General features: G+C 39.8%; 1 protein-coding gene across 1 annotated transcript in view; it reads left to right on the plus strand.

Moving 5' to 3' along the window:
- The window catches only part of SLC22A2 (solute carrier family 22 member 2), a 41,365-nt gene extending 16,809 nt beyond the window's left edge, over positions 1-24,556 (plus strand). The window contains exons 8-11 of the mRNA XM_039467529.2: positions 401-509; positions 1,195-1,307; positions 13,166-13,265; positions 23,914-24,556. Of these exons, the coding sequence (XP_039323463.2) occupies positions 401-509; positions 1,195-1,307; positions 13,166-13,265; positions 23,914-23,980 (389 nt within the window). The 3' untranslated portion in view covers positions 23,981-24,556. The remainder of the gene's footprint in view (positions 1-400; positions 510-1,194; positions 1,308-13,165; positions 13,266-23,913) is intronic.
- Positions 24,557-27,543: the final 2,987 nt, after the last annotated feature.

A 27,543-nucleotide genomic window follows, 5' to 3' on the forward strand; every position in this document is an offset into this window, starting at 1 on the left:
TGCCATCTATGGATTGGGGTGATTATAGTTGTCACTGAAGGTTCAACAGGTAACAAACGTACCACAGAGTGGAGAATGTTGATAATGGACGGGGAGTAATGCATGTGTGGGGGCAGAGGTTATGTGGGAAAGCTCTCTATTCCTCTCCATTTTGCTAGGAACCTAAAACTGCTCTAAAAAAATAGTCTTTTTAAAAAGAGAGAATTAGCATTGTGTCTGAGGTTAAGATGAATGAACATGAGAATCTGCTGACATTAACATGAGTCTATAGAAGACGTCATTTTTCTTTCTTGTCCCATTCCGGAATTGGGAATTTCTCCTTGCAAATCCCCCTCTGGAGCATTGTCTGAAGATGAGAAATTATCTATCTATGGATAAATGGTGTGCTTTTCCCCTTTAGATCTACAGTGGCTAAAAATTATTATCTCATGCTTGGGAAGAATGGGGATCACAATGGCCTTTGAGATAGTCTGCCTGGTCAATGCTGAGCTGTACCCCACGTTCATTCGGTGAGTGTATTTTCCTTAGCATAAAGAGGGTGGGCGGGACATTTGTCCATTGACTGGAAGCACCACAGGTGCAGACAGAGGACACCTTCCCTTCGGAATACAACACTTAAAGGTCCAGCCAGGCCCAGTAGTTGACCTCTCACACTTACAGGCTGGGGTAAAATACGGAAGCCACGGTAAGAACAGAAAACTGAATTGCAAGACAGGGATTATCCAATGGCTACTGGGGAGATTGATTTGAAACAGCACAAACAGGTCCATAGGAATAGCTTAGGGAAGCCAGGTGACGGAAGTAAAAAGAAACAATTGCTCCTCCCAAAGTTAAAAAAAAAAATCTTAAAGTTTATGTAAAACAAAAGTGATGGACTATGAATGGAATTATATATATATATATATATAAATATCCATGTTGTGCATTGAAATTAACATAAATAATTTTTAAAATTCTTGAACATTTAATTTTTTTTTATTTCAATAGGTTTTTGGGAAACAGGCCATGTATGGGTACATGAATAAGTTCTTCAGTGGTGATGTCTGAGATTTGGGTGCACCTCTCACCTAAGCAGTGTACACTGTAGCTCTCGAACATTTTAACGATTTGAAGAAGTATTTATTCAGGGGTGGGTGGGAGACAACTGCTGCACTGTGAAAAGTTAACAAGTTACACCCATTTCCTGCACCCTAGGAATCTAGGCGTCCTCGTCTGTTCGTCGATGTGTGACATTGGTGGCGTCATCACGCCATTCCTGGTCTACCGGCTCACTGACATTTGGCTTGAGCTCCCACTGATGGTTTTTGGTAAGAAATCTTCATAGATGTCTTTAAATGAAAACTTATGTTTCTAGAGACCTTCACTTCTCTACCTCAAAACAGGTGTCATGCCTATTAGTAACTACTAATTACTACTACTGGTAGTAATGATGTGTCTGCAACTTGCATTCTTCTCAGACGTGCCTAGTAATTAGTAATATTATTAGTATTAGTAATACTAATCAATAATATTAGTTCAGTATTCCTAATATTATCAGTCACTACTAATACCCAAGTATGGGACTCCTGCCATAGTGGCAGAAGGTTGAAGAGAAGAATGCGAAGGGAGAAAGTTTCCCAGCAGCAGGCCCCTAACTCTCTCTCTCTCTGCTGATTTCCATCCTTCCTGAGGTCTCTGTCAAAGAGTTAACTCCTCCATGCCCAGAGGCGGTGAAACACAAAGCCCTTTTACTTCTTACTTCAAAGAAAGAGGTTAAAATTTTATAAAAGGCAATTTCAAAACCCAGAGGAAATAAAGACCACATTAAGAAAGCCCATCAGCATAATGGATCACCTGTGTCAATGCACCTGCAGCGATTAGATTTCAGGAGCATCACACAACACTTCCCTTCTGCTACTGCCAGCAGGAACACACCAGCTCTGAGCCGTCTCTGGTTAACTGGAACACCTCAGTGCACCCATTTCAGTCTCCTGTGACACCCATTCTGAGCTGCTTTTAATTTGAATATGTTATGCTTTTTCCCATGGGCATGTAACACTCAATTTAGGGAAAGAGAAGAGGAAAAGACTTCACTCTCCGATGCACATGGGGGTGGAAAGGAAAATTTAAAAATCTCAGGACCCCAAAATCCTTATGCAAAAGGGAAGACTAAACCTGGAGGCTGAGTCATGCAACACCCTCTTCCAGATGAATAGCTGTTACAAGCATTATACCTTCTGCCTCAGGCGTCTACAAAGGACCTCCCCTGCGGATCATTCATCCGTAAATTCTTTGCTTGTAGACAAGAATTTTAGGTCTACAGTCTAAGCTTGGCTCCTAAAACTAAAGTCTGTTGATTCCACACTGATCATGTTCATTGCAAGCTTACCTCCTGAGATACAGAGCAAAGACAAGTCATTCTCCACATGCCCAGAGAGGCCTGCATAACTGATTCTTCCTTTACTCCCATTTTCTCTTCAAACATTCACCTTATCATATGTAAACTGTACACCTAACTGGGCACTAGCTAAAGTCTCACAAGAATGGAACCATTTCTTTACAGCCTACACGCCACTCTCCCTTCCTGCCTCCCTACTTGAAGGAAATGTATAAATACTTACCTCCTGAAAGCCTCTTTGCAGAAACAGCCACTGATGTGTCTGTGGCTCATGGTTTTCAGGGACATGCGCTAAAGCTGACTTAATAAGCCTTGCCTGATTGGGACTTTTTCCTCAGTCACTCATTTGGATTATCAGGAGAAGCTCCTACCACTTCATTCCTCAGGCTGCACAATGCCCCACGCAGCTATCCTGTTCATTCCTTCTCTTATCCTTCTCATGGAATTTGTGAGGGGGAAAATTTTCCACCGCTCTAGATCTGCAAGCAAAATTTCCAAACCATTGGAAAACAGATCCAGTGAATTCCTCCACGATCCAGTCTAATAGCAATAAGACAGCCAAAGTTGACAGAGCACAACGTCTTTATCCTGAGATAACTTGGCCACAGAGTAGCTGGCATTTCTCTTGAGACATATGTGCCCCCTATTCCTTTCTCCCCCAACACTGGCTAAGGAACCTGTCCCTAGAACCCTCTTTTCATCTTGAGGAGGTGCCCATCCCACCCTCTGGACTCCTTCCTGCCATGGAGGAAGTTAGAGACCACTCAGTCTTGGCTACTCCCTTAGGTGGACAGTGGGTGGCCAATGAGTCAGCAGGACATTTTTGGATAGCAAATGGTTACTTTGTTACTGGAAAGGGGTCCTGACCCAGACCCCAAGAGGCGGTTCTTGGGTCTCACACAAGAAAGAATTTGAAGCGAATCCATAGACTAAAATAAAAGCAAGTTTATTAAGAAAGTAAAGGAATGAAGAATGGCTACTCCATAGGAAGAAGAGCAGCATGGGCTGCTCGACTGTGTATACTTATAGTTACTTCTTCGTTATATGCTAAAAACAAGGGGTGGATTATTCATGAGTTTTCGAGGAAATGGATGGGCAATTCCTGTAACTGAGCATTGTTCCCCTTTATAGACCATATAAGGCGACTTCCGGGCATTACCTTGGCATCTGTAAACTGTCATGGTGCTGGTGGGAGTGTCTTTTAACATGCTAATGCATTATAATTAGTGTATAATGAGCAGTGAGGATGACCAGAGGTCACTTTCATCACCATCTTGGTTTTGGTGGGGTTTGGCCGGCTTCTTTACCACATCCTATTTTATCAGCAAGGTCTTTGTGACCTGTATCTTTTGCTGACCTTCCATCATCCTGTGACTAAGAATGCCTAACCTCCTGGGAATGCAGCCTGGTAGGTCTCAGCTGCATTTTTCCCAGCCCCTATCCAAGATAGAATCACTCAGGTTCAAACACCTCTGATAATTACATGTTTCTCTAAGTGCTATTTAAAAAAGCAATGCAAAGTTCAGGCCAAGAGCAACCAGCTTGATCCTTGTTTCTGCCTGACACCTTCCTGCAGAAAAGATACAGGATTATAACTACAGTTCAATATTTAAAGTAAACTCAAAGACAATTGCAGTTTTATTCTTGAAAGTCATTTCGTATTATTCCCTCACCATTCTTTAATATGAGTAGCTAACAGAAAGCAAACCTAATAGTTTTGCATTTTAACTTCTTTCCCTTTCTTTTCCACACAATAATAACATACTAATTGTGGTCTTGAAATAGCCATAAAATGATAATCGAAGAACACTGAAAGTCAACACATTAGAAAATACTGGCTGAAAGAGCACTGGGAACATCAGTAAGGATTATTCTGGTTAATTAGGACTGTCTTTGCAAATATAAAATGCCAGATGAATGGTAATTTGATTAATCAGTTGTATTTATCATGATTCACTCACTTCAGAGATTCAGATGCCCACTGAATGTGTTTCTTGTTTGCATTAGTTACAATACAATAAGGAAGTGAATCTCGGGAGGCTTGGAGAGAGATTTTGAGAGGTTAATTATTTAGTAGGCAATTCCGTTGTTTATACCATGTGCCAGGTACTATTCTAAGCCCTGACAATATTAATTCATTTCAGCCTCATAACAAGTCCGGCTTGTTACCAGAAAGGGGTCCTGATCCAGACCCCAAGAGAGGGTTCCTGAACCTCACACAAAAAAGAATTCACAGCAAGTCCATAGAGTAATGTGAAAGCAAGTTTATTAAGAAAGTCAAGGAATAAAAAATGGCTACCTTACAGGCAGAACAGCCCTGAGGGCTGCTGGTTGCCCACTTTTATGGTTATTTCTTGATTATATGCTAAACAAACAGTGGACTACTCATGAGTTTCTTATTTTTAGACCATATAGGGTAACAGCCTGATGTTGGCGTGGCATTTGTAAACTTCATGGCACTGGTGGGAGTGTAGCAGTGAGGACTAACAGAGATCACTCTCATCACCATCTTGGTTTTGGTGGGTTACAGCCGGCTTCTTTATTGCAGCCTGTTTGATCAGCAAGAACTTTATGATCTATATATCTTGCGCTGACCTCTTATCTTATCCTGTGACATAGAATGCCTTACTGAATGCAGCCCACTAAGTCTTAGTCTTGTTTTACGCTTATCCTGTATTTCTACACAAAGGGTCCAACAGCAATATATTCCACAATAGTAAAGCAAAATAAGCAAAATTATCCTAAGTAAACTAAATTAGAAGGCTTTCCATGAACCTGGCAATTGTTGAAACCATGCTGATATGGGGTCACTAGGTGATTCCAATGTGACCAGAATTAGAATATTGATCCAGATTTTTATATTACCCATCCCTCTTGTTTCTTCTTCTTTTTTTTCTTTTCTTTTCCTTTTTTTTTTTTTTTTTTTTTTTTTTTTTTGGTGAGACAGTCTCACCCTGTCGCCCAGGCTGGAGTGCAATGGTGCGATCTTGGCTCACTGCAACCTCTGCCTCCCAGGTTCAACTGATTCTCCTGCCTCAGCTTCCCAAGTAGCTGGGATTACAGGCACCAGCCACCACACCCAGCTAATTTTTGTATTTTCAGTAGAGATGGGGTTTCACCATGTTGGCCAGGATGGTCTCGAACTCCTGAACTCGTGATCCACCCACCTTAGCCTCCCAAAGTGATGGGATTACAGGCATGATGCACGGCGCCCAGCCCCCTCTTGTGTCTTCTGAGGTGCAGGAATCACTAGTTGGAATGAGCAGGGTCAGTCTACATTGCAGGAGGGAAAAAAGCTTAAAACAACTGATGAGACTAGAATATAACAACAGGTGTACCATTGTTCTTGAAACATAGTTTTTCTCTCTCCAGTTTCCCATTTTTACTAAAGACAAATCATGGTCAGACTGATTTGCTTTATTATACTTGGCCTGATTATTTGTATAAAGTGCAGCAAAAATAATTATTTTTCACATAAGCTTTTTAAATTGACTTTGACAAAACTTTGTTCCATAAAAGGAATCTCAGATAAGATGTTTTTTTTCAAAGCCAAGCCCATCCATGGGTTTGTACCCTCAAATACCAATGATTTTAGTAAATTTCTCTCCTCTTGAGGTCTCCAAATAACTCAGGGCTCCTGGGCCTGTCAGAAAGTGATATTTTTTACTTACCACAGGTCAGGAACCCTGTATGGGGACTATGGAGACAAGGTATGATGCCAGTTTTCCCACGGGGCTTTTATTGGCTCTACAAGTTAAGCTTAATTCCTTAAAGGGAAGCACACCATTCAATCAAAGCCTTGGTAAAAATAACCAGTTTCTCCAATTGTGTCTTGTTGCAAAAGAAAACAGATTTTTTAGTTACACTTATGCAAATAACTATATTGCTGTAAGTTAAGAATACTCACAAACAGTTTTCAAATTCTAGAGAAATCATGTAGAGATAAAGAAATATGTTCCAAGGTTTGTTCACAGGAATATACTTGACTCAATTGCCATAAGTCATAAATATTAATAGCTCAAAAGAAAAGTTTCCTTGACTCTGAAAAACAAAACAAAGTATCAGCAATGTTTTCAGCAAAAAGTTAAAAAGATTACTTTAGTCTTGTATTAGTTCAGTGCATGCAGTTAACTGCTTTCTTTGATATGCATGAACATTTCACCTCTCTGTGAGAGTCCCGAAAGTATTTTCCTCTATTCTAATTCACAATTTGCAAGAAAGTATTTTCCTCTATTCTAATTCACAATTTGCAAAGTTATCGGAAACCTGCATTCAAGAATACCTGTTAAAGTCCTATAGTTGATTACAAAACCACCTTTTGAAGAGGATCAAACAAGACAACAATTGTCTGTGGATGGCAAAGTCTTAGGGCAGCCACAGTCAAAAACACAATTGATAAAGAACTTGTTACTTCTGTGGCACACATTAATTTATGTAACAATTATAATTATTACTGATAATGTACACTAAATTCTATCAGAATTATAGGAGTTTCACATAATTTTGGAACACATATCATTAAGACATTTATACAATAGAGCCCAAAAACAACCAAACATCATTTCATATTTGACAGTGCTTCCTGTATGACTTTTATACTATATAAGCCAAATTTCACTTTTATATTAGTGTACTATTAATGTTAAACTGTTTGTAATAAAACTTCATAGACATATCTACCCAATTTTAATGTTTGACCATAAGGTAGGATTCTCATAAACCTTTTATAACTCTATAAATTTTTTATTAAAGAGCAGATCAGTGCTCTTTAAAAAAACCCTATTGTGCTTTTATTCTAATGTTCAATTTATGGAAAAATAGAATAATACCTCTTTAACTTTAGCCAATATGTTCACACCGAATTTATTTTGCATAATTAATTTCTCACAAACATTCCATAGCTTGTTCAAATCTTCAGTTTTATATTATTTAACTTAAAACAATCCTTTAACCCTTTAGGCAGAAAAATGCACATTTCCATGACTTCTTACAGTCTTTTACCAAAAATACATTTTACTTTTTTTATACACCTAGTATGTAAAACTGTTTTAATTTCCCTAAGATTACTTAAGTCACATAAAATAAAAGGTATTACACTTTTTACTTTTCTGACAAAAATATTTGACTTAAGCTCTTATTATTTTTAAAACAATCAAAGCTCTTTCATATCATACACACACAACACATATAAATTCACAGAAAGAAGAAAGTTTAGTACTTTTAAGATTTCTCTTTGCTACTTTTCTCTTCAAAGTATGCAGCTTCTAGGGCCTATTAAGCTGGCACAGCTGAAAAGCAAAAACAGATTCCCAAAATTAAGGGTCTCATTTTTATATCAGACCCTGTATCCCAAAAACAGGAAGTCAGCCCATCTCCTATGGGAGTCTTATCTCTCAGTGGGAAGTGGGGACATTTTCATAACTACTATGTTGCCAAGAGCATGCTTTTTTGATCCAAACTTGCAAAGAGCTGAGTATGTCCCCATAACTGCCATTAGCTATCCCCAAAACTGTATTTCCTACCTATTTATTACACATCAAAACTGCCTCATAAAGTGTAGTAATTTTAATTTCTGATGCTCTCCAAAGTCAAAAACATCAGATAATGCAATGCAAAACAGAACAGAGCCTTAGATTTTGAGAAGGATCCATCCACTTCTAATTCCTGGGGTTTTATGAGGAAAACAAAGGTTTTTCCAAAAGGGGGTCTGTGATGCTTCCTTTGTTTTTTCGAAGGCATTCCAGGCTGTGAGAGCTTTAATAAACTGACTTTTAACTATAGCACTCTTTTTAAAAAATTATTTTAAATCTCTTATTACCCGACTTTAGTCATGCCAAATGGCCAACATTTTTGTGCTCAGAGAAAGGAAAGTTTAAGATGGTTCATGGAGGAGAAGAGAATTAACAAGTGGTAAAGGTTATACAGATTTTAAACCAGAAAGGACTCATTCCCTAAGCCAGGATTGAACCCTGGGTCCCCGTTGTAAAATGGTGAAGCCTTAGCTACTGAGCTACAGCATTGGCTGGTTTCCATTCTTCTTCCCAGAAGGATTTTAGAGAAGCCAATTCTGAGATTGCAAAAGCTTTTAGCTGCTCAGATAATTTTTTGGAATAAGTGTGACATGAAGCCCCAAATTCCCGTCTGTTGGATGGTGGAAACCAAGAGAAAAAACTGCCATGTGGTTACAAGTTCAAGCTCCCAAGGACATTTTTCAACATACGATCTCTGGGCAAGATGAAAGAGCAGACAGTTGCCCTGAGTAACAGGAAAAATAGAAAAGAGAACGGAGAGAAAGAGAGAAAAACATTACCTGCACCAGGGTGGGAAAGGCAAGGTGCTCAGGGAGGCCAGAAAAAAACCCACCTATTAAAGCAACACTGAAAGGTTCAGGTGACTGCTCATCAGTAGTGAAGCAATCTTTTCCAACTGTCCTATCAGCTCTCAGGTGTCGCTCTTAGGGAGAAATAAAGCTCCCCATATTCCATGATCCTGAATATGCCGAATCCTATCACCCATAGCCATCAGCAGAGTGCAAGAGAAATTAATTCAAAGAAAGTCCCATAGTGCCAAACTTGTTCTGAGCTGAGAGAGATTTTACTGCGAGGGGCCTGTAACCCCTCAATATCTTAGGAAGGACTCTAAACTTCCTAAGTTAGGTCTCAAATCCAAGTTCGGTCAAGTGTCATTGCCTTTTATTAAGAGGGGCTTTTAACCCTCTCTCTCCTTTTTTTTTTTTTTTTTTTTTTTTTTTTTTGAGATGGAGTTTTGCTCTTATTGTCCAAGTTGGAGTGCAATGACACAATCTCGGCTCACTGCAACCTCTGTTTTTTGGGTTCAAGCGATTTTCCTGCCTCAACCTCCTGAGTAGCTGGGACTGCAAGCATGTACCATCAGGCCTGGCTAATTTTGTAATTTTAGTAGAGATGGGGTTTCTCCATGTCGGTCAGGCTGGTCTGGAACTCCCGACCTCAGGTGATCCACCCGCCTTGGCCTCCCAAAGTGCTGGGATTATAGGTATGAGCCACTGCACCCAGCCAACCCTCTGTCTTAGGAGAGACTCTAACTTCCCTAAATTGGGCCCCTGACCCAATCACGTCCTTTACCCGGGTACCCCACTACTTACCCAAAGTTGGCTAATCAGTGCTACAGTCTAACTCCTTTGGGCTCAGGGGTCTCCTCAGTATCATCCCTTTACAGTTCACCGGGAAAATGTTATTGGAAAGGGGTCCTGATGCAGACCCCTAGAGAGGATTCTTGGATCTTATGCAAGGAAGAATTCAGGACAAGTCCATATAGTAATGTGAAAACAAATAGGAAAGTCAAGGAATAAAGAATGGCTACTCGACAGGCAGATCAGCTCCTAGTTGCCCATTTTTATGGTTATTTCTTGATTATACGCTTAAACAAAGGATGGACTACTCATGAGTTGGTAACTTCCTGATGTTAGCATGGCATTTGTAAACTTCCATGGCATTGGTGGAAGTGTAGCAGTGAGAACTAACAGAGGTCACTCTCATCGCCATCTTGGTTTTGGTGGGTTTCATCTGGCTTTACTGTAGCCTGTTGGATTAGCAGGGTCTTTGTGATTTGTATCTTGTGCTGACCTCCTATCTCATCCTGTGACTTAGAATGCCTAACTATCTAGGAAGGTAGCCCAGTAAGTCTCTGCCTTATTTTGCCCATTCCCTAGTCAAGGTAAAGTTGCTGTATTTCAAACACCTCTGACGTGTCAAGGAAAAAACTAAATTCTGTAAAATATTTAAAGAGTTTATTCTGAGCCAAATACCATGGCCTGAGGCAGAGTCTCAAGAGGTCCTGAGAAAGCCAGTAATCCCAGCACTTTGGGAGGCTGAGGCGGGTGGATCACAAGGTCAAGAGATCGAGACCATCCTGGTCAACATGGTGAAACCCCGTCTCTACCAAAAATACAAAAAATTAGCTGGGCATGGTGGCACGTGGCTGTAATCCCAGCTACTCAGGAGGCTGAGGTGGGAGAATTGTCTGAACCCAGGAGGCGGAGGTTGCGGTGAGCCGAGATTGCGCCATTGCACTCCAGCCTGGGTAACGAGCGAAACTCCGTCTCAAAAAAATAAAATAAAATAAAAAAAAGAAGAGGTCCTGAGAACATGTATCCAACGTGATTGGGTTACAGCTTGGTTTTATACATATTAAGGAGACAAAAGACACCCATCAATACTTATGAGATATCCATTGGTTTGGTCCAGAAAGGCAAGACAACTCAAAGCAGGGGCTTCCAGGTCGTAGGTGGATTCAAAGATCTTCTGATTGGCAATTGCTTTGAAGAGTTATTATCTAAAGATGTATGGAAACCAAGGCCCTTATTATATAGATGAAATCTCATAGTTAGTGCCCTTAGAGACAATGGCAAGTGTTTCCTATTCAGACCTTTAAAAGGTGCTAGATTCTCAGTTAATCTCTTCAGGATAGGGAGGGTCTAGAAGGGGAAAGATGTAGTTATTGTAACAGAGATTCTTTACAGATGCAAATTTTCCCCACAAAAGATGGCTTTGCCAGGCTATTTCAAAATAGGGCAAGGAAATATGTTTTGGGGTAAAATATTTTAATTTCCTTCTTTGTCATGTGACATTATTCAGGTCAGAATTTGCTGTCTTATTTCTACAAAGAGTCTGTTGTGTCAATCTTAAGATGTGTTTTAATGTTAACACTGGTGAATTGTGCTTGAATCCCAAAAAGGAGAGGGTGTAATGAGACATGTATAACCCCTACTTCTTCCCATCATGGTTTGAATGGGAAGGAGTGGGAGTGGAAAAACCTTGAAGTTTTTCAGTTCAATTCAACCAATTGGGGGTCTTCAATCTTTATTTTTGGTTTACATCTATGAGGTGGTATTGTTAAAGAAAAATTTCTCCTGAATTAAATTGAAAAGAATTTAATTGAGCAAAGAATAATTTGTGAATCAGGTAGCCTCCTGAGCCAGAGGAGGCTCAGAGACTCCAGCACAGCCACATGGTAGAAGATTTATGGACAGAAAAAGGAAAGCCACATACAGAAATTGGAAGCAATGTACAGAAACAGCTGGATTGGTTACGGCTTGGCGTTTGCCTTATTTGAACATGGTTCGAACAGTTGGCTGCATTTGACTGGCTAAAACTCGGTGACTGTGTAACTGCCCAAGGGGTTCACCTTGCCTGCTGCCTAGACAGAGCCAATTTCTAAAGACAGGGGAATTGCAATAGAGAATGAGTAATTCATGCAGAGTCGGCTGTGTGGGAGACTGGAGTTTTATTATTGCTCATACCAATCTCCTGAGCATTTAGGGAGCAGAGTTTTTAAGGACAACTTGGTGGGTTGGGGGAAGACAGTTAGCTAAGGGTGCAGATTGGATGGGGATGAAATCATAGGGAGTCAAAGCTGTCTTCTTGTGCTGAGTCAGTTCTTGGTGGGGCCACAAGATCAGATGAGCCAGTTTATTGATTTGGGTAGTGCTAGCTGATCCACCAAGTACAGGGTCTGCAAAATATCTCCAGCACTGATTTTACCAGCAGTTTAGAAATGGTCAGAATCCTGTAGCCTCCAGCTGCATGACTCCTAAACCATCATTTCTAACATCGTGTGGCTAATGTGAGTCCTACAAAGGCAACCTAGTCCCGAGGTAACAAAGAGGTCTGCTTTGGCTGTGGTCATCTTTGTTTTAATCTATAAGTTTCTCCCCAGGTTAGTTCAGCCTACACCCAAGACTGAGCAAGGACAGGTTGGAGGTTAGAAGTAAGATGTAGTTGATTAAGTTAGATCTCTTTCATCATCTCAGTCACAATTTTGCAAAGGCTGTTTCACTTAGCACAGGTGTGGGCTACAGTGTGTTTACAATTCCATCTATAGTTCACAATGTATAGAGAAACCTTTAGCCCAAACTTAAAATATGTAAGGAGGCAGCTGTAAGCTAAACTTGATTTGACAGTGTATTATCCCACTTCATATAGGAAAGTCTGGAGCATCAGAGAGATGACAGAACTTCCGAAGGCCCTGAGACCAGTAGGTGAGGGGGCCAGAGTTGGAGCCCAGGTTTCCAGAGCTTGGGTTCTGTTCCCTGCAGCTTCCGTTTCAGCCATTTTCTGAGGGTGTAAAGATAGAGACTGACATGCAGTGTTTTGAGACCTCAAAACTAGTAAAGCCCCCATATCCTATTTTCTGTATTCTATTATTTTAAAACACATATAAATACAACTTTAAAAGATCAAAACTTTTATTAGAATCTAAAGAAACAAAAACAGGTGTTTATTATTAAAGATTATATCTAGAGACAAAGGGAAAAAAAGGAATAATGGGATTTAGTGAACACCTAAATTTTAACTAAAATCCTGGCTATGCTTTTTAGTGCTCTTACATAGTAATAAATACATAATTCATTTTTATTTTCTAGAAATGATCCAAGTTTCTGACTTATTTTTCTTACTAAGTGCATTATACTGGCAGGGTTATGGCCCTCCTTTTCATACAGTTAATTTTTTGCAGAGTTATTTTCTAACTCCAAAATATCTTCATATGGTGGCAATGTCCTCTACCCTAGAATAACCTTGACTCAAAATGTTAAGTATTTCATTTCCCTATTAGGAATTGTAATTCAATGGAGTTTGGAACTGATATAATATTTATAATGGAAAATACAGCATCACAAAAGGCAAAGGAATCTGTAAATAGGTACAGAAAAACACCCAAAAAATGTTTTAAACAAAAATAAAAGGAACTATAATTATAGACCTTGGGTTTTTCAGTTCGTAATGTGATTTTCATCTGTTTGGCTTTCAGCTGCGGTTGGCTTGGTTGCTGGAGGTCTGGTGCTGTTGCTACCAGAAACTAAAGGGAAGGCTTTGCCCGAGACCATCGAGGAAGTCGAAAATATACAGAGGTAGGCTGTTGAAAGTTCTAAGTTAACTGTTCTATAAAGGTTTTAGGACAACCCTGTAGCTATTTGGGAAGAAGAATTAGATTGACTTCATACTTCACATCATACACTGAGATAAATTCAAACTCAGTCAAAGACTTGAAAGCATTTTAAAATTCATTAAAATAACAAAGACAGTATAAGAGAATGTCTTTAAACTTAGATGTGGAGAAGGTCTTTCTAAACATGACCCAAAAAATCCAGAATGCATAGAAGAAAGGTCAACATGTTTGCTTTCATAAAAATAAAAGATTCTGCATTAAACGACTATCATAGGCTAAAAATAAAATTATAAACTTGAGGAAAATATTTACGACTCTACATTGGGCTAATTTTCTTAATATATAAAGACCCCTAAAAATCTGTAAGAGCAACCACCCGATAGAAAAAACAAAATAGGCAACAGATTTGAGCAAATAATTCAGCGAAAAGGAAATAAAAACAGCTCTTAAATATATGAATATATGCTCAACCTCCTTCATAGTAAGAAAAGTTCAAATTAACACTGCACTAATAACTACTTGGATTGTCAGAAATAAAACTACTCGGTAACGCACTATGTTGGGGAAGAATGGGGAGAAACGCAGCATCCCGTGTTGCTGGTAAGAGTTATATGCCTCTGTAATGGACAGTGCAACAGCAATATAAAAATCACAGACATGTATGTCCTTTAACCTACCACTCTACACGTCTAGTTTACCTGTGCAAAGTGGCAAATGTACAGGACTAGTCATTGAGGCAATTTTTTATAAGAGTTTGGAAACTACCTAAATGACCATGAACCAGAACAGTTGAACTATCTGACGCCCCCCCCACCCGTTTGTTTATGCAGCATGTTTAGATATTTTTATTTGTTTCCTTCTTACTCCTGCTGATACCACAAACAACTGGCTTTTATTCATTCTACCAAACCTTCGTGTTTAACATATTCAGTACTCGGGCAAAATGCTGGTAAATCACAGTGATCGGAGGCTTTTCCTAGAATTGAGTCCTAGAGTTGGAAGAGGCCTTTGAAAGTGGCCAGAGGTTACACACTCGAAGCCTGCAGGTCACCAAGTTCTCCAGTGCTTTAGTTGGCCCACACAGTATTTGTTTTTTAACTGGGAAATTCCATATACACTATACACTGGATTTCCAGGATCTGTTTAAAAAAAAAAAAAAAAAAAAACAAAAAAACAGAATATTTGGTAACATTGAGAAGATATTTCCTCTTGTTGACAGTTTGTGGGAGTGAATGATGGCCTGGCTTTCTGACGGGCACACCCACAGCCCTCACTGTTTCCTATTGTCTTTGGTACATTGTATGATCTGCCTGGTGCATGCAGACATTTGAGTTGGAGACCTTTCATCTAAACCAACCATCTCCGACCCCGTACCCCTCTCCCCACACAGCTTCCCACATACATGGGCACCTCTCATCAAAGAGAAAGTCTAAACCCTGTCCTGGAACTTAGCACGGTGCCTGGCATACACAGAGCAGGAGCTACCAATTACTCGTGGAACAAATGCTGAAGTTCCTTCCACAGCATCCCTAATTGAAGTTCCTTTCTCTAGCCAGCGCCAGTGCCAGGCAGGCAGTAGTACGTGTGGTGAGGAGCGCGGCCCGCAGAGCCTGAAGCACTGCCGTCACACTTCCCTTGTGTGTGGCTTTATTGCTTTAATGCCTCAAAGCCTGTTTCTTCATCTGTCAATGGAGACAACAGTACTACTCACTGGATTAAAGAAGAAAATGTGTGTAAAGTGCCCGACACCAATTAAGTGTCAATTGGTTACTAATTAAGTTGATATGATTCCTAAGGGCACTAAACCTGTCCTAGTTACAAATATAGCCTGTGGACTCATACCCTATTACTTTATCTCACTTCTTTCTTTTTTTATTTTATTATTATTTTTTTTTTATAAAGAAGGGGTTTCACCATGTTGGTCAGGCTGGTCTTGAACTCCCGACCTCAGGTGATCCACCTGCCTTGGCCTCCAAAGTGCCTGTATTACAGGCGTGAGCCACCACAGCCGGCCTTATCTCTCTTCTTAAGCCTATTTTCCTTTCTGCAAAATGAGGATAACAATAACTAGCATTGGCCAGGCACAGTGGCTCACTCCTGTAATCCTGGAATTTTGGGAGGTAGAGGCAGGCAGATCACGAGATCAGGAGATCAAGACCATCCTGGCTAACATAATGAAACCCCATCTCTGCTAAAAATACAAAAAAAAATTAGCTGGATGTGGTGGCACAGCTGGTGGCCCAGCTACTAGGAAGGCAGAGGCAGGAGAATCGCTTGAACTCAGGAGGTGGAGATCACAGTGAGCCGAGATTGCACCACTGCACTCCAGGCTGGGCGACACAGCAAGTCTCCATCTAATAATAAAATAAAATGTAGCTAACATGTACTAAGCCCTCTCACCCAGTGAGTGTGGTTCCAGTTGACACTCACCAAGTGTCAATAAAGTGCCTGACACTAATTAATGTCTATGAGTCACTGCTATTATTCATAGAAGCTTTTGTAGCCATTCTATAAAACAGGAAAATATAAGCCTAGACTACTTATTGGAAATCAAATTTTAAAATACGTTCTGAGTTGTTGTAAGATGGAGAAGTGCAGCTCAGGGGCATACACATACCTATGCTTGTCAGAGGTGTTCATTTTCATCAGGCTGGTTCAAAGCAGGCTAAAGAGATATTTCAAAAGATCATTCCTGTTGTTATTTTATATTCTTTTCACGTATGTGATCTATAAATATGCCTATAAAGATTTGCACTGTTCTTATTTCTGTATCACATAACTCAGTTCACCACTCACTGAGAGATATGTGTAAGGCTTGGGGAATCGCAGAAGAGTTGGGGCGGGAGGGCTGAGACAGAGCCAGAGAACAGTGCGCCTACAGAGGAAGGGGTGGGAGGAGTGGCCTGCAGGAGGCAGGGATGTGTGGGAGCAGGAGGGCAGACTACAGCTGGCACTGAAAACTGACCCCCAGAACAGTGTCACATGCACTGAGGAGAGCCAGCAGAAACGGCAGGGCAAGGGGTCCCTCCCTCACCAACCAAGTCACTTGGATCCTAAGGGCACTAAACCTATCCTACTTAAATGTAGCCTGTGTGGACTTGTACCCTATGCTTTATCTCACTTCTCACTTTATTTCTGTCTCTCTTTTTGAGACAAGGTCTCACTCCAGTTACCCTGGCTGGAGTGCAGTGGCTCGATCTCAGCTCACTGCAGCCTCGATCTCCTTGGCTCAGGCCATCCTCCCACCTCAGCCTCCCAAGTAGCTGGGACTATAGGCATGTGCCACCATGCCCAGCTAATTTTTTGTATTTTTTTAATAGAGACAGGTTTCGCCATGTTGCCTAGGCTGGTCTCAAACTCTGGAGCTCAAGTGATCTGCTCACCTTGGCCGCCCAAAGTGCTGGGATTACAGGTGTGAGCCACCATGCCTGGCTCCTTAGCTCACTTCTTAAGCCAGTTTTCTTGTCTGTAAAATGAGGATAACAATAACTAACATTTACTAAGAGCTCTACCCAGTGCTTTCCATACCCTTCTCTTGTACCTTCTTTTATTGCACTTCATTTTATTGTTTTGCAGATCATGCATTTTTTTAACAGATTGAATGTATACAGTGACCCTACATTAAGCAAGTTTATTTGCAGCATTTTTCCAACAGCAGGTGCTCACTTCCTGTCACCGTGGCATGCTTTGGTAATTCTCACAATATTTCAAACTTTTCCATGATTATCATATCTGTGATGGTGATCTGTGATCAGTGATCTTTGATACTACTATTGTAATTGTTTTAGGACACCACAAACCATGTCTGTGTAAAACAGCTAACTTAATTGATAAATGTGTGTGATCTGACTGTTCCACACACTGACCATTCCCCTACCTCTCTCCCTCTCCTTGGGCCTTCTTATTCCCTGAGACACAACCATATTGAAATTAGGCCAATTAATAGCTCTACAGTGCCCTCTAGGTGTTAAGTGAAAGGAAGAGTTGCAAGTCTCAACTTTAAATTAAAAGGCAGAAATGATTAAGCTCAGTGAAAAAGGCATGTTGAAAAGCCAGCATAAGCCAAAAGCAAGGCCTCTTGCACCAGTTAGCCAAGTTGAGAATGCACATGAAAAGTTCTTGAAAGAAGTTTAAAGATGCTACTCCAGTGAACACACAAATAAGTAAATGAAACAGCCTTATTGCTGATAATGGAGAAGTTTGAGTGGTCTGGATAGAAGATCAAACCAGTCACAACATTCCCTTAAGCCAAAGCCTTATCCAGAGCAAGGCCCTAACTATTCAATTACATGAAGGCTGGGACAAGTGAAGAAGTGGTGGAAGAAAACATCGAAGTTAGTAAGTGTTGGCTCATAAGGCTTAAGGAAAGAAGTCATCTCCATAACATAAACGTGCAAGGTGCAGCAAAAGAAACTATCGTTAGAGTGAACAGGCAACCTACAGAATGGGAGAAAAATTTTGCAATTCACCCATTTGACAAAGGGCTAATATCCAGAATCTACAAAGAACTTAAACAAATTTGCAAGAAAAAAACAAACAACCCATCAAAAAGTTGGCAAGAATATGAACAGCCACTTCTCAAAAGGAGACATTTATGCAGCCAAAAAACATACGAAAAAAATGCATATCATCACTGGTCATTAGAGAATGGCAAATCAAAACCACAGTGAGATACCAACTCACACCAGTTAGAATGGTGATCATTAAGACGTCAGGAAACAACAGATGCTGGAGATGTGGAGAAATAGGAACGCTTTTACACCATTGGTGGAAGTGTAAATTAGTTCAACCATTGTTGAAGACAGTGTGGTGATTCCTCAAGGATCTAGAACTAGAAATACCATTTGGCTCAGCAATCCCATTACTGTGTATATGCCCAAAGGATTATAAATAATTCTATTACAAAGACACATGCACATGTATGTTTATTGTGGCACTGTTCACAATAACAAAGACTTGGAACCAACCCAAATGCCCATCAATGATAGACTGGATAAAGAAAATGTGGCACATATACACCATGGAATACTATGCAGCCATAAAAAGGATGAAGCTGGAAACCATCATTCTCAGCAAACTAACACAAGAACAGAAAACTAAACACCACGTGCTCTCACTCATAAGTGGGAATTGAACAATGAGAACACATGGACACAGGGAGGGGAACATCACACACCAGGGCCTGTCATTGGGTGGGAGGCTAGGAGTGGGATAGCATTAGGAGAAATACCTAATGTAGATGACAGGCTGATGGATGCAGCAAACCACTATGGCATGTGTATAACTATGTAACGAACCTTCACATTCTGCACATGTACCCCAGAACTTAAACTATAATTTAAAAGGAAAAAAAAAGTGCAAGGTGAAACAGCAAGTGTTGGTATAGAAGCTGCAGCAAGTTGTCCAGATCTAACAAAGATCGCTGGTGAAGGTGGTCACACTAAACAACAGATGTTCAATATAGACAAAACAGCCTTCTATTGAAAGAAGATACCATTTAGGGCTTTCATAGTGAGAAAGGAAAAATCAATCCCTGGCTTCAAAGCTCGAAGGACAAGTTGACTTTCTTGCAAAAGATGAATGCAGCTGGTGACTAGATGTTGAAGCCAATGCTCATTTACCATTAAAACCGTAGGGTCCTTAAGAATTATGCTAAATCTGCTCTGCTTGTGCTCATAGAATAGCCATGCCTATGTACAGGTAACAGTATTTCAGTTTACAGCATGGTTTACTGAATATTTTAAGCCCACCGTTTAGACCTACTGCTTAGGAAAAAAAGATAGTTTTCAAAATATTACTGCTTATTGACAATACATATACCTGGTCACCCAAGAGCTCTGATGGTGATGTGCCTAAAGATTAATGCTGTTTTCATGCCTGCTAACACAACATCCATTCTGCAGCCCATAGATCAAGGAGTAGTTTCGACATTCAAATATTATTATTTAAGAAATATATTTTGTAAGGCTGTAGCTACCATAGATGGTAATTCCTCTGATTGATCTAGGCAAAGTACATTGAAAACTTTCTGGAAAGGATTCACCATTGTAGATGTCACTAAGAACATTTGTGAATCATAGCAGGAGGTCAAAATATGAATGTTAACAGGAGTTTTGAAGAAGTTGATTCGAGCCCTCATGGATAACTTTGAAGAGCTCAAGACTTCAGCATAAAAAATATCTGCAGATATGATAGAAATAGCAAGAGAATTAGAAGTAGAGCCTGAAGATGTGACTGAATTGCTTCAACCTCATGATAAAACTTGAACAGATGAGGAGTTGCTTCTTAGAGATGAGCTAAGAAAGTGGTTTCCTGGCCAGGTGTAGTGGTTCATGCCTGTAATCCCAGCACTTTGGGATGCCAAAGCAGGCAGATCACGAGGCCAAAAGATCAAGACCATCCTGGCCAACATGGTGAAACCTCGTCTCTACTAAAAATACAAAAATTAACTGAGCGTGGTGGTGCTTGCCTATAGTCCCAGCTACTCTGGAGTATGAGGCAGGAGAATGCTTGAACCTGGGAGGTGGAAGTTGCAGTGAGCCAAGATCATACCACTGCACTCCAGCCTAGCAACAGAATGAGACTCTGTCTCAAGAGAAAAAAACAAAAACAAAAACAAAAACAAAAACAGTGGTTCCTTGAGATGCAGTCTACCCCTGGTGGAGCTCCTGTGAACATTGTTGAAATGACAACAAAGGATTTAGAATATTACATAAACTTAGTTGATAAAACAGCATAAGGATTTGAGAGGATTGACTCCGATTTTTAAAGACGTTTTACTCTGGGTAAAATTCTATCAAAACAACATTGCATGCTATAGAAAAATCTTTCATGAAGGGAAGAGTCAATCAACATGGAAGACTTCATATTCTTCTTTTAAAAAGTTTCAACAGCCACTTCAACCTTCGGCAACCACTATCCTGATCAATCAGCAACCATCAACATAGAAGCAAGAGCCTCCACCCACAAGATTACCACCAATTGAAGGCTTAGATGATTGTTAGCATTTTAAAAAAATAAAGTATTTTTAAATTATGTTGTTTTCTTAGACACATTTAATGGACTGCAGTATAGTGTAACCATACTTTTATATGAACTGGGAAATCAACAAAAATGTATGACTCACTTCAGGTAAAATTTACTTTATTGTGTTGGTCTGGAACTGAATCCTCAACATCTCTGAGGTATGCCTGTATTCCCTCATTGAATCTTTGCAACAATTCTATGAAATAGGTGTTATTATTATTAACACCATGGACAATTGAAAAAAAAAAACAAAACCCAGGCCAGAGAAAGTAAAAGACTTGTGCAAAACCACACAGCCAATAAGTGACAAAGCCAAAGTTTTAATCCTGGCAGCTGGATCCTTTGGCCCATAAACTTGTCTCACCATCAGAGGGTTGGGCTCATGAATGGACAAGGCAGTGAAGCACCCACTCCAGTGCTTGGTATTCAGTTAGTATTCACTCACCTGTGGCTGATGTTGCTGTTGCTGCTGCTGCTATTGCCATTTTTGTTGTTGCTGTTCTTGCTGCTGTTGCTGTTGTTATTGTTACTGCTACTCTTGTTTTTGCTGTTGTTACTATTTGTACTTGTTCCTATTGCTGTTGCTGTTGTTGCTGCTGTTGCTGCTGCTTTTGTAATTTTTGCTGCTGTTGCTACTGCTGCTACTATTGCTACTGCTGTTGCTGCTGCTGTTGTTACTGCTGGTGTTTGTTTTGCTGACTTTGCTCCTGCTGTTACTGCTGCTGCTTCTGTTGCTATTGCTGTGGCTATTGTTGCTGCTGGCGCTGTTGTTGATTGTGATGCTGTTGCTATTGTTGCTGATGCTCCCGTTGTTATTGCTGCTGCTGTTATTGCTACTACTGCTACTGCTGCTGTTATTGTTGTTGCCTCTGATAGTGTTGTGGCTGCTGCTATTGCCACTACTGTTACTGTTGCTGCTGCTACTATTGCTGCTGTTGTTTTTTTTTTTTTTTTTTGCTGCCGTTGCTGCTGTCGTTGCTTTTGTCATTGTTGCAGCTACTGTTGTTAATGCTCTTGCTGCGGCTGCTGTTGTTGCTGATGTTGTTGCTGCTTTTGCTGACACTGCTGTTTCTGCTGTTATAATTATTGCTGCCGCTATTGTTGCTGATATTGCTGTTGTTGCTTTTGTTACTGTTGCAGCTACTGTCATTGCCCCTCTTGTTGTTGCTGCTGCTGCTATTGCTATGGTTGTTGCTTTTGTTATTGTTGCTGCTGCTACTGTTGCTGACATTGTTGCTGCTGCTGTTGTTGCTGCTACTGCTTGTTGCTGCTTCTGTTGTTATTGCTGTTGTTAATTATGAATTATGATGCTGTTGCTATTGCTGTTGCTGCTGCTGCTGTTGCTGAAATTGTTGCTGCTATTGTTGTTAATGCTGTTGTCATTGCTATTACTGTGGCTGCTGTTGCTGCTGTTGTTACCACTATTGCTACTGCAGCTACTATTGGTGCAACTGCTGATGTTGCTGCTACTGTCACTATCATGGTTGCTGCTACTATTGCTGCTATTTTTCCTTATGTTGTTGCTGCTGCTATTGTTGCTGCTTCTGTTGTTATTGCCATTGTTGATTATGATGCTGTTACTATCGCTGTCACTGCTGCTACTCTTGCTGATGTTGTTGTTGCTACTGTTGCTGACATTGTCATTGCTGATATTGTTATTGCTGTTGCTTCTGTTGCTGTTATGATTGCTGCTGCTATTGCTGTTGTTTCTATTGTTGTTGCTGCTTTTGCTGCTGTTGTTACTGCTGTTGTAATATTGCTGCTGCTGCTGCTGCTGCTGCTGCTGCTGTTATTACTGCTATTTCTGTTGCTACTGATGCTGTTGCTGTTGCTGTGGCTATTGTTGCTGTTAATTGTGATGCTATTGCTGTTGCTGATGCTTCTGTTGCTATTGCTGTTATTGCTGTTGATGCTGTTGCTATTGTTGCTTTTATTATTTGTGCTCTTGCTGCTGCTGCTGCTGCTGCTACTGTTGCTGTTGTTGCTGATGCTGCTACTGTTGCTATTGCTGTTGCTGCTACTGTTACTATTGCTACTGCTGCTACTATTGCTTCTGGTGTTGCTGCTACTGTTTTTGCTGCTATTATAATTATTGCTGCTGCTGTTGCTGCTGTTATTACTGCTACTTCTGTTGCTGCTACTTCTGCTGTTATTGCTGCTACTTCTGCTGTTGCTACTGCTGCTGTTGCTATTTCTGTGGCTATTGTTGCTGCTGTTCTTGCTCTTAATTGTGATGCTGTTGCTTCTGTGGCTATTATGCTGCTGTTGCTACAATTATTGCTGCTGTTGTTGCTATTGTTGCTTTTGTTATTGTTACCATTGCTGTTGCTTTTGTTATTGTTGCTGATGCTGTTGCTATTGCTGTTGCTGCTGATGTTGTTACTGTTGCTATTGCTATTGCTGATACTACTGTTGTTGCTGCTGTCACTGATGTCGCTACTGTTGCTATTGTTGTTACTACTGATGCTGCTACTGTTGCTATTGCTGCTGCTGCTGATGGTATTACTGTTGTCATACCTGTTGCTGCTACTGTTACTGTTGCCGTTGCTATTACTATTGTTGCTGCTGTTGCTTTTGTTGTTGTTGCTGCTGCTGTTGTTGCTGATGCTTCTACTGTTGCTATTACTGTTACTGCTGTTGCTACTGTTGCTGCTGTTGTTGCTACTGTCGCTGCTGTTGTTACTGCTACTGTTTTTGCTGTTGCTGCTTTTGTTGCTCCTGTTGCTGCTTCTATTGCTGCTGTTACTACTGTTGTTGATTTTGCTGCTGCAGTTGTTATTGTTGTTGGCATAGAGACCACAGGAACTCAACTGACTTGATTGTACCCCTTCATCTGGAGCTTTAGAGAATTCCAAAACCATACGGTGATTTGGGTAAGCTTCTGCCATCTATCATCTTAGATTGGATTGGTCTAGAAATTGAGACAAGACTAACCAACTCCAGGTGAGGGTAATTCTGTGAGATGCTAGGTGGCTGGGAGCAGCCCACACCAGATTCAATATTGCTATAAACAGGAACAGGTTCAAAGGGCACAGCTGGGAACAACAAAATGAAGAAAGCAGCATTTCTACAATGAATATCAGCAATGCCCTGGCATTCACAAAGACAAGATGATTAACTTGCAATTTAAACAAATGTTTTAATTGCAGTCTTCATTTATCAAGCTGTTGAAAAGTGAATATACTTTGAGAAAATAATTTTTCAAATTCTATTTGTAGGACTAATGATAACAATGTCTAAATTTTACAATCTTCATCATATATATATCATCAACTGATATAAGATTTGTTTAGACTTTAACCCACATTCTCTATTACAGAGAAAGGCGAATACTCTAAAAAGGAACTTACTTAGGCCAGTTCCAATTCGATAAGAGAATTTTAGGAACAACCTTGTCCACATGAGCTGTCAACAAGTTCTGTCTATTTTCTTTGTGAGAACCACCACTCAGAACACATTGCAAGACTAATTCTGAACAAAGCTTATCATTATTTGTTGTTTCTCTTATTTTTACCCACTTTATTTTGGTTTTCAGCCTCCTCATGATTTCTTTCTCCCCTCCTCTTTTTTATTTCTTATTGCAGACCAAGAAAAAATAAAGAAAAGATGATTTACCTCCAAGTTCAGGAAGTAGACATTCCATTGAACTAAGAAGAGAGATCATCACTCCTGCTGTGACTTCAATTTGATGACAGCAAGACCAAAAGCAGAAATTTCTGCACTCATCTCAAAGCCCATACAGCTCAACCCATCTTACCCTTGAGCCCTGTCAACCTAGATCTATAGCCAGTGAAGGCTATTGTACCACTGTGGAAAAGTATACCTATGGGACCAGATCCTGCCAAGTTCTTACAGCTCACTCTATTCTCAGCATTCCTAGGACATTGGACATTGGTTTTCCAGAGGGTTCTTTTTTTCCATCTTTGTATTTTTTTAAATTTGATTTTTTATCTACAATGCTATCTAACCAGAATACATAGGGGAACTGTGGGCCAGGGAAATCAAAATAGAAAAAAAAAAAATCTGAAAAACAGTAAAGTTAGAAGAGGAGCATCTGTTTTCTTAAAGAAATAAAACATCCAAAACAATATAAAGTTGTCCAGAATGTATGTCAAGAACTTTAGATAGCCCTTTCAGTAACACAGGTGAAGACATTTTAAAAAATACGTTGATTATTATCTGGATTAGACTTAAAGTGAATCTCAAATAAAAGAATCAGGAATACAACTTGAGTAATCGTGAAATCTTTCCATATTTAGACTGGATAAGCATGAACGTGTATTTTCTACAAAAGATCTTGAGAAGAGTTCAGTAAAAAATGTTAACATTATAAAACCATTATCATTTTTTATTCTGGAAAAAAATGTCTCAATTTGTAGATTTTAAAATACATGTTAATATTTTATAAAAGTAATATAAATACATTTTAAAAGCTAAATATTATAAGGCTTATAATGAAAAACAAAATTTTCTTGCCCTATTTCACCTCTACCAATTCCTCAGAGAAACTTTCAACTATTTTAGGTGAATTTTCCCCTGAGATTTCTCTCCATACATCTAAATAACTTCTTTATATTGGCATTTCTTTGTTTTTCATTTTAAATATTATCTATATGGTTTTTAATATAAAAGATAAAAATGTAGCTCTCTTCATCTCTCCATTTTCCCAACACACAGTTTTTCTGTTCCCTTTGAACTTTATCACATTTTAATTAAATCAAATAGTGAATGTTCACATCATTATGGCTATTAACACTGGGTCACATAGTATCCTATTATTAGTACACTAATCATCAATTAGTGTACTTCCTTTCTTTTATAGTATCTCACTTTTCCTGCACACTGGTTTTTGTTGCTTTGTTTTCTACATATTCATCATTAATTTTTTTCCAAACTGTCTGAGAGAATAATAGCTCTCCTTCAATATATTTGAATACATCATTCATTGGTTTATCTTCTTTTCTTCTGTCCTGAGAGACCTTCCACCTGGAGCCCTCAACCATCCTGCTCTACTTTGGCATGGTGGATCTCTAGGTCTGCAGCAAGACTGTTGCCCTGGGCTCTCTTTCCCCACCTTCTTGAGCATTCCTTTTGTCTCTGCTCTGTGGGATCTCTTGTCTCCTGGATGCTATCTCTTTCTTGGTTTTTGTCACATTTTAAAGAAGCATATCTTCCAATAGCTTCCTGAAAAAGCATGCATGCATATCCTTCCACATTCTCTTCTGTGCCATCAAGTGTTGAAACTTGCAAATGACATTTCTCAGACCCTTTACCTGGCTTCCTATACAGCTCTACCAGTGGGTCACACTGGCTAGTGATGGGAAGGAAGGAGCAAGAGAGAAGAGAAACATTGATATTATGGGCTGTAGAATTGCATCATAGGCTGAATTCATTCCCTCATCAGATCTCTTAAACAAAAGCTACACAATGGGTAGGAAGGAAGGAATCTCAGAAGTGAAATGGAGACACTGAGTGAGCTCAAATGAATCTGAAAATCTTGAACTCCCATGATATGCTTTGGCTGTGTGTCCCCACCAAAATCTCACCTTGAATTATAATAATCCTCATGTGTCATGGGAGGGACCCAATGCAATGTAATTCAGTTGTAGGATCAGGTTTATCCCATGCTGTTCTCATGACAGTAAGTCTCATGATATCTGATGGTTTTATAATGGGGAATTTCCCTTCACATGCTGTGACTCCTCTTGCCCGCTGCCATGTAAGCTGTGCCTTTGCTCTTCCTTTGCCTTCCACCATGTCTGTGAGGCCTCCCCAGCCATGTGGAGCTGTGAGTCAAACCCCTTTCCTTTATAAATTACCCAGTTGGGAGTATGTCTTTATTAGTAGCATGAGAACAGAATAGTGAAGTAAATTGGTACCAGTGTCAATGAAAAGTATCAAACTCTGTAAAATATCTGAAGAGATTATTCTGAGCCAAATATGAGTGATCATGACCCATGACACAGCCCTCAGGAGGTCCTGAGAACATGTGCCCATGGTAGTTGGGGTGTAGCTTGGTTTTATACATTTTAGAGAGGAGTGAGACATCAATCAGATACATTTAAGGAATATATTGGTTTGGTCCAGAAAGGCAGGACAACTCAAAGTGAGGAAGGCTGGGGGCTAGGGATGCTTCCAGGCTAAAAATGAAGTTAAACATTTTCTGGTTGATAATTGGTTGGGTTTATATAAAGACCTGGGATTGATAGAAAGGGAATGTTCAGATTAAGATAAAGATTATGGAAACCAAAGTTCCTTTGAAGTCTAATAGTGGCTGCCCTTAGATACATACAATAAATGACAAATGTTTCCTGTTCATATCTTAGCTAATCTCTTTAGGATTGGGAGGGTCTGAAAGAAAAATATCTAGCTATGTTAATAGAGATTGTTTACAGATGCAAATTTTCCTCCTCAAAGAAGAGCTTTGCCAGCTCATTTCAAAATATGGCAAAAAAAACATGTTTTGGGGTAAAATATTTTTAATTTCTTCCTTGCTTTGTAATGTTATTCCAGAGTCAAGTAGAAAAGTTAGTCATGATATATAGGGTTAAATAAAACACATCTGGTGAAAATTTATGATTTGTAGGGCATAACTTCCCTGGTCCCTTAGATAGGTATTTGGAGAATATTAAAAAAAAAAAATCACAGTTTAGTTCTCACCAGGTAGGGGAGTGCTGCTGTAAGGATACCTGAAAATGTGGAAGCAACTGTGTAACTAGGTAACAGGCAGAGGTTAGAATCGTTTAGAGGGATCAGAAGAAGACAGGAAGATGTGGGACACGTTGGAACTTCCTAGATACTTGTTGAATGGCTTCGACCTAACTATTGATAGTGATATGGACAATGAAGTCCAGACTTAGGTGGTCTCAGATGCAGATGAGAAACTTGGGAACTGGAGCAGAGGTGACTTGTTATGCTTTAGCAAAGAGACTGGTGGCATTTTGGCCCTGCCATAGAGTTCTGTGGAACTTTGAGCTTAAGAGAGATGATTTGGGGCATCAGGCAAAAGAAATTCCTAAGCAGCAAAGCCTTCAAGAAATGACTTGGGTGCTGCTGGAAGCATTCAGTTTTATTTATTCACCAAGATATGGTTTGGAATTGAAACTTACGTTTAAAAGTGAAGCAGAGCATAAAAGGAAAATTTGCAGCTTGATGATGCAATATAAAAGAAAAACTTATTTTATGAGGATAAATCCAAGCCACAGTGGAAATTT

The sequence above is a fragment of the Saimiri boliviensis genome, chromosome 4, assembly GCF_048565385.1.
Source record: "Saimiri boliviensis isolate mSaiBol1 chromosome 4, mSaiBol1.pri, whole genome shotgun sequence".
Lineage (NCBI taxonomy): Eukaryota > Metazoa > Chordata > Mammalia > Primates > Cebidae > Saimiri > Saimiri boliviensis.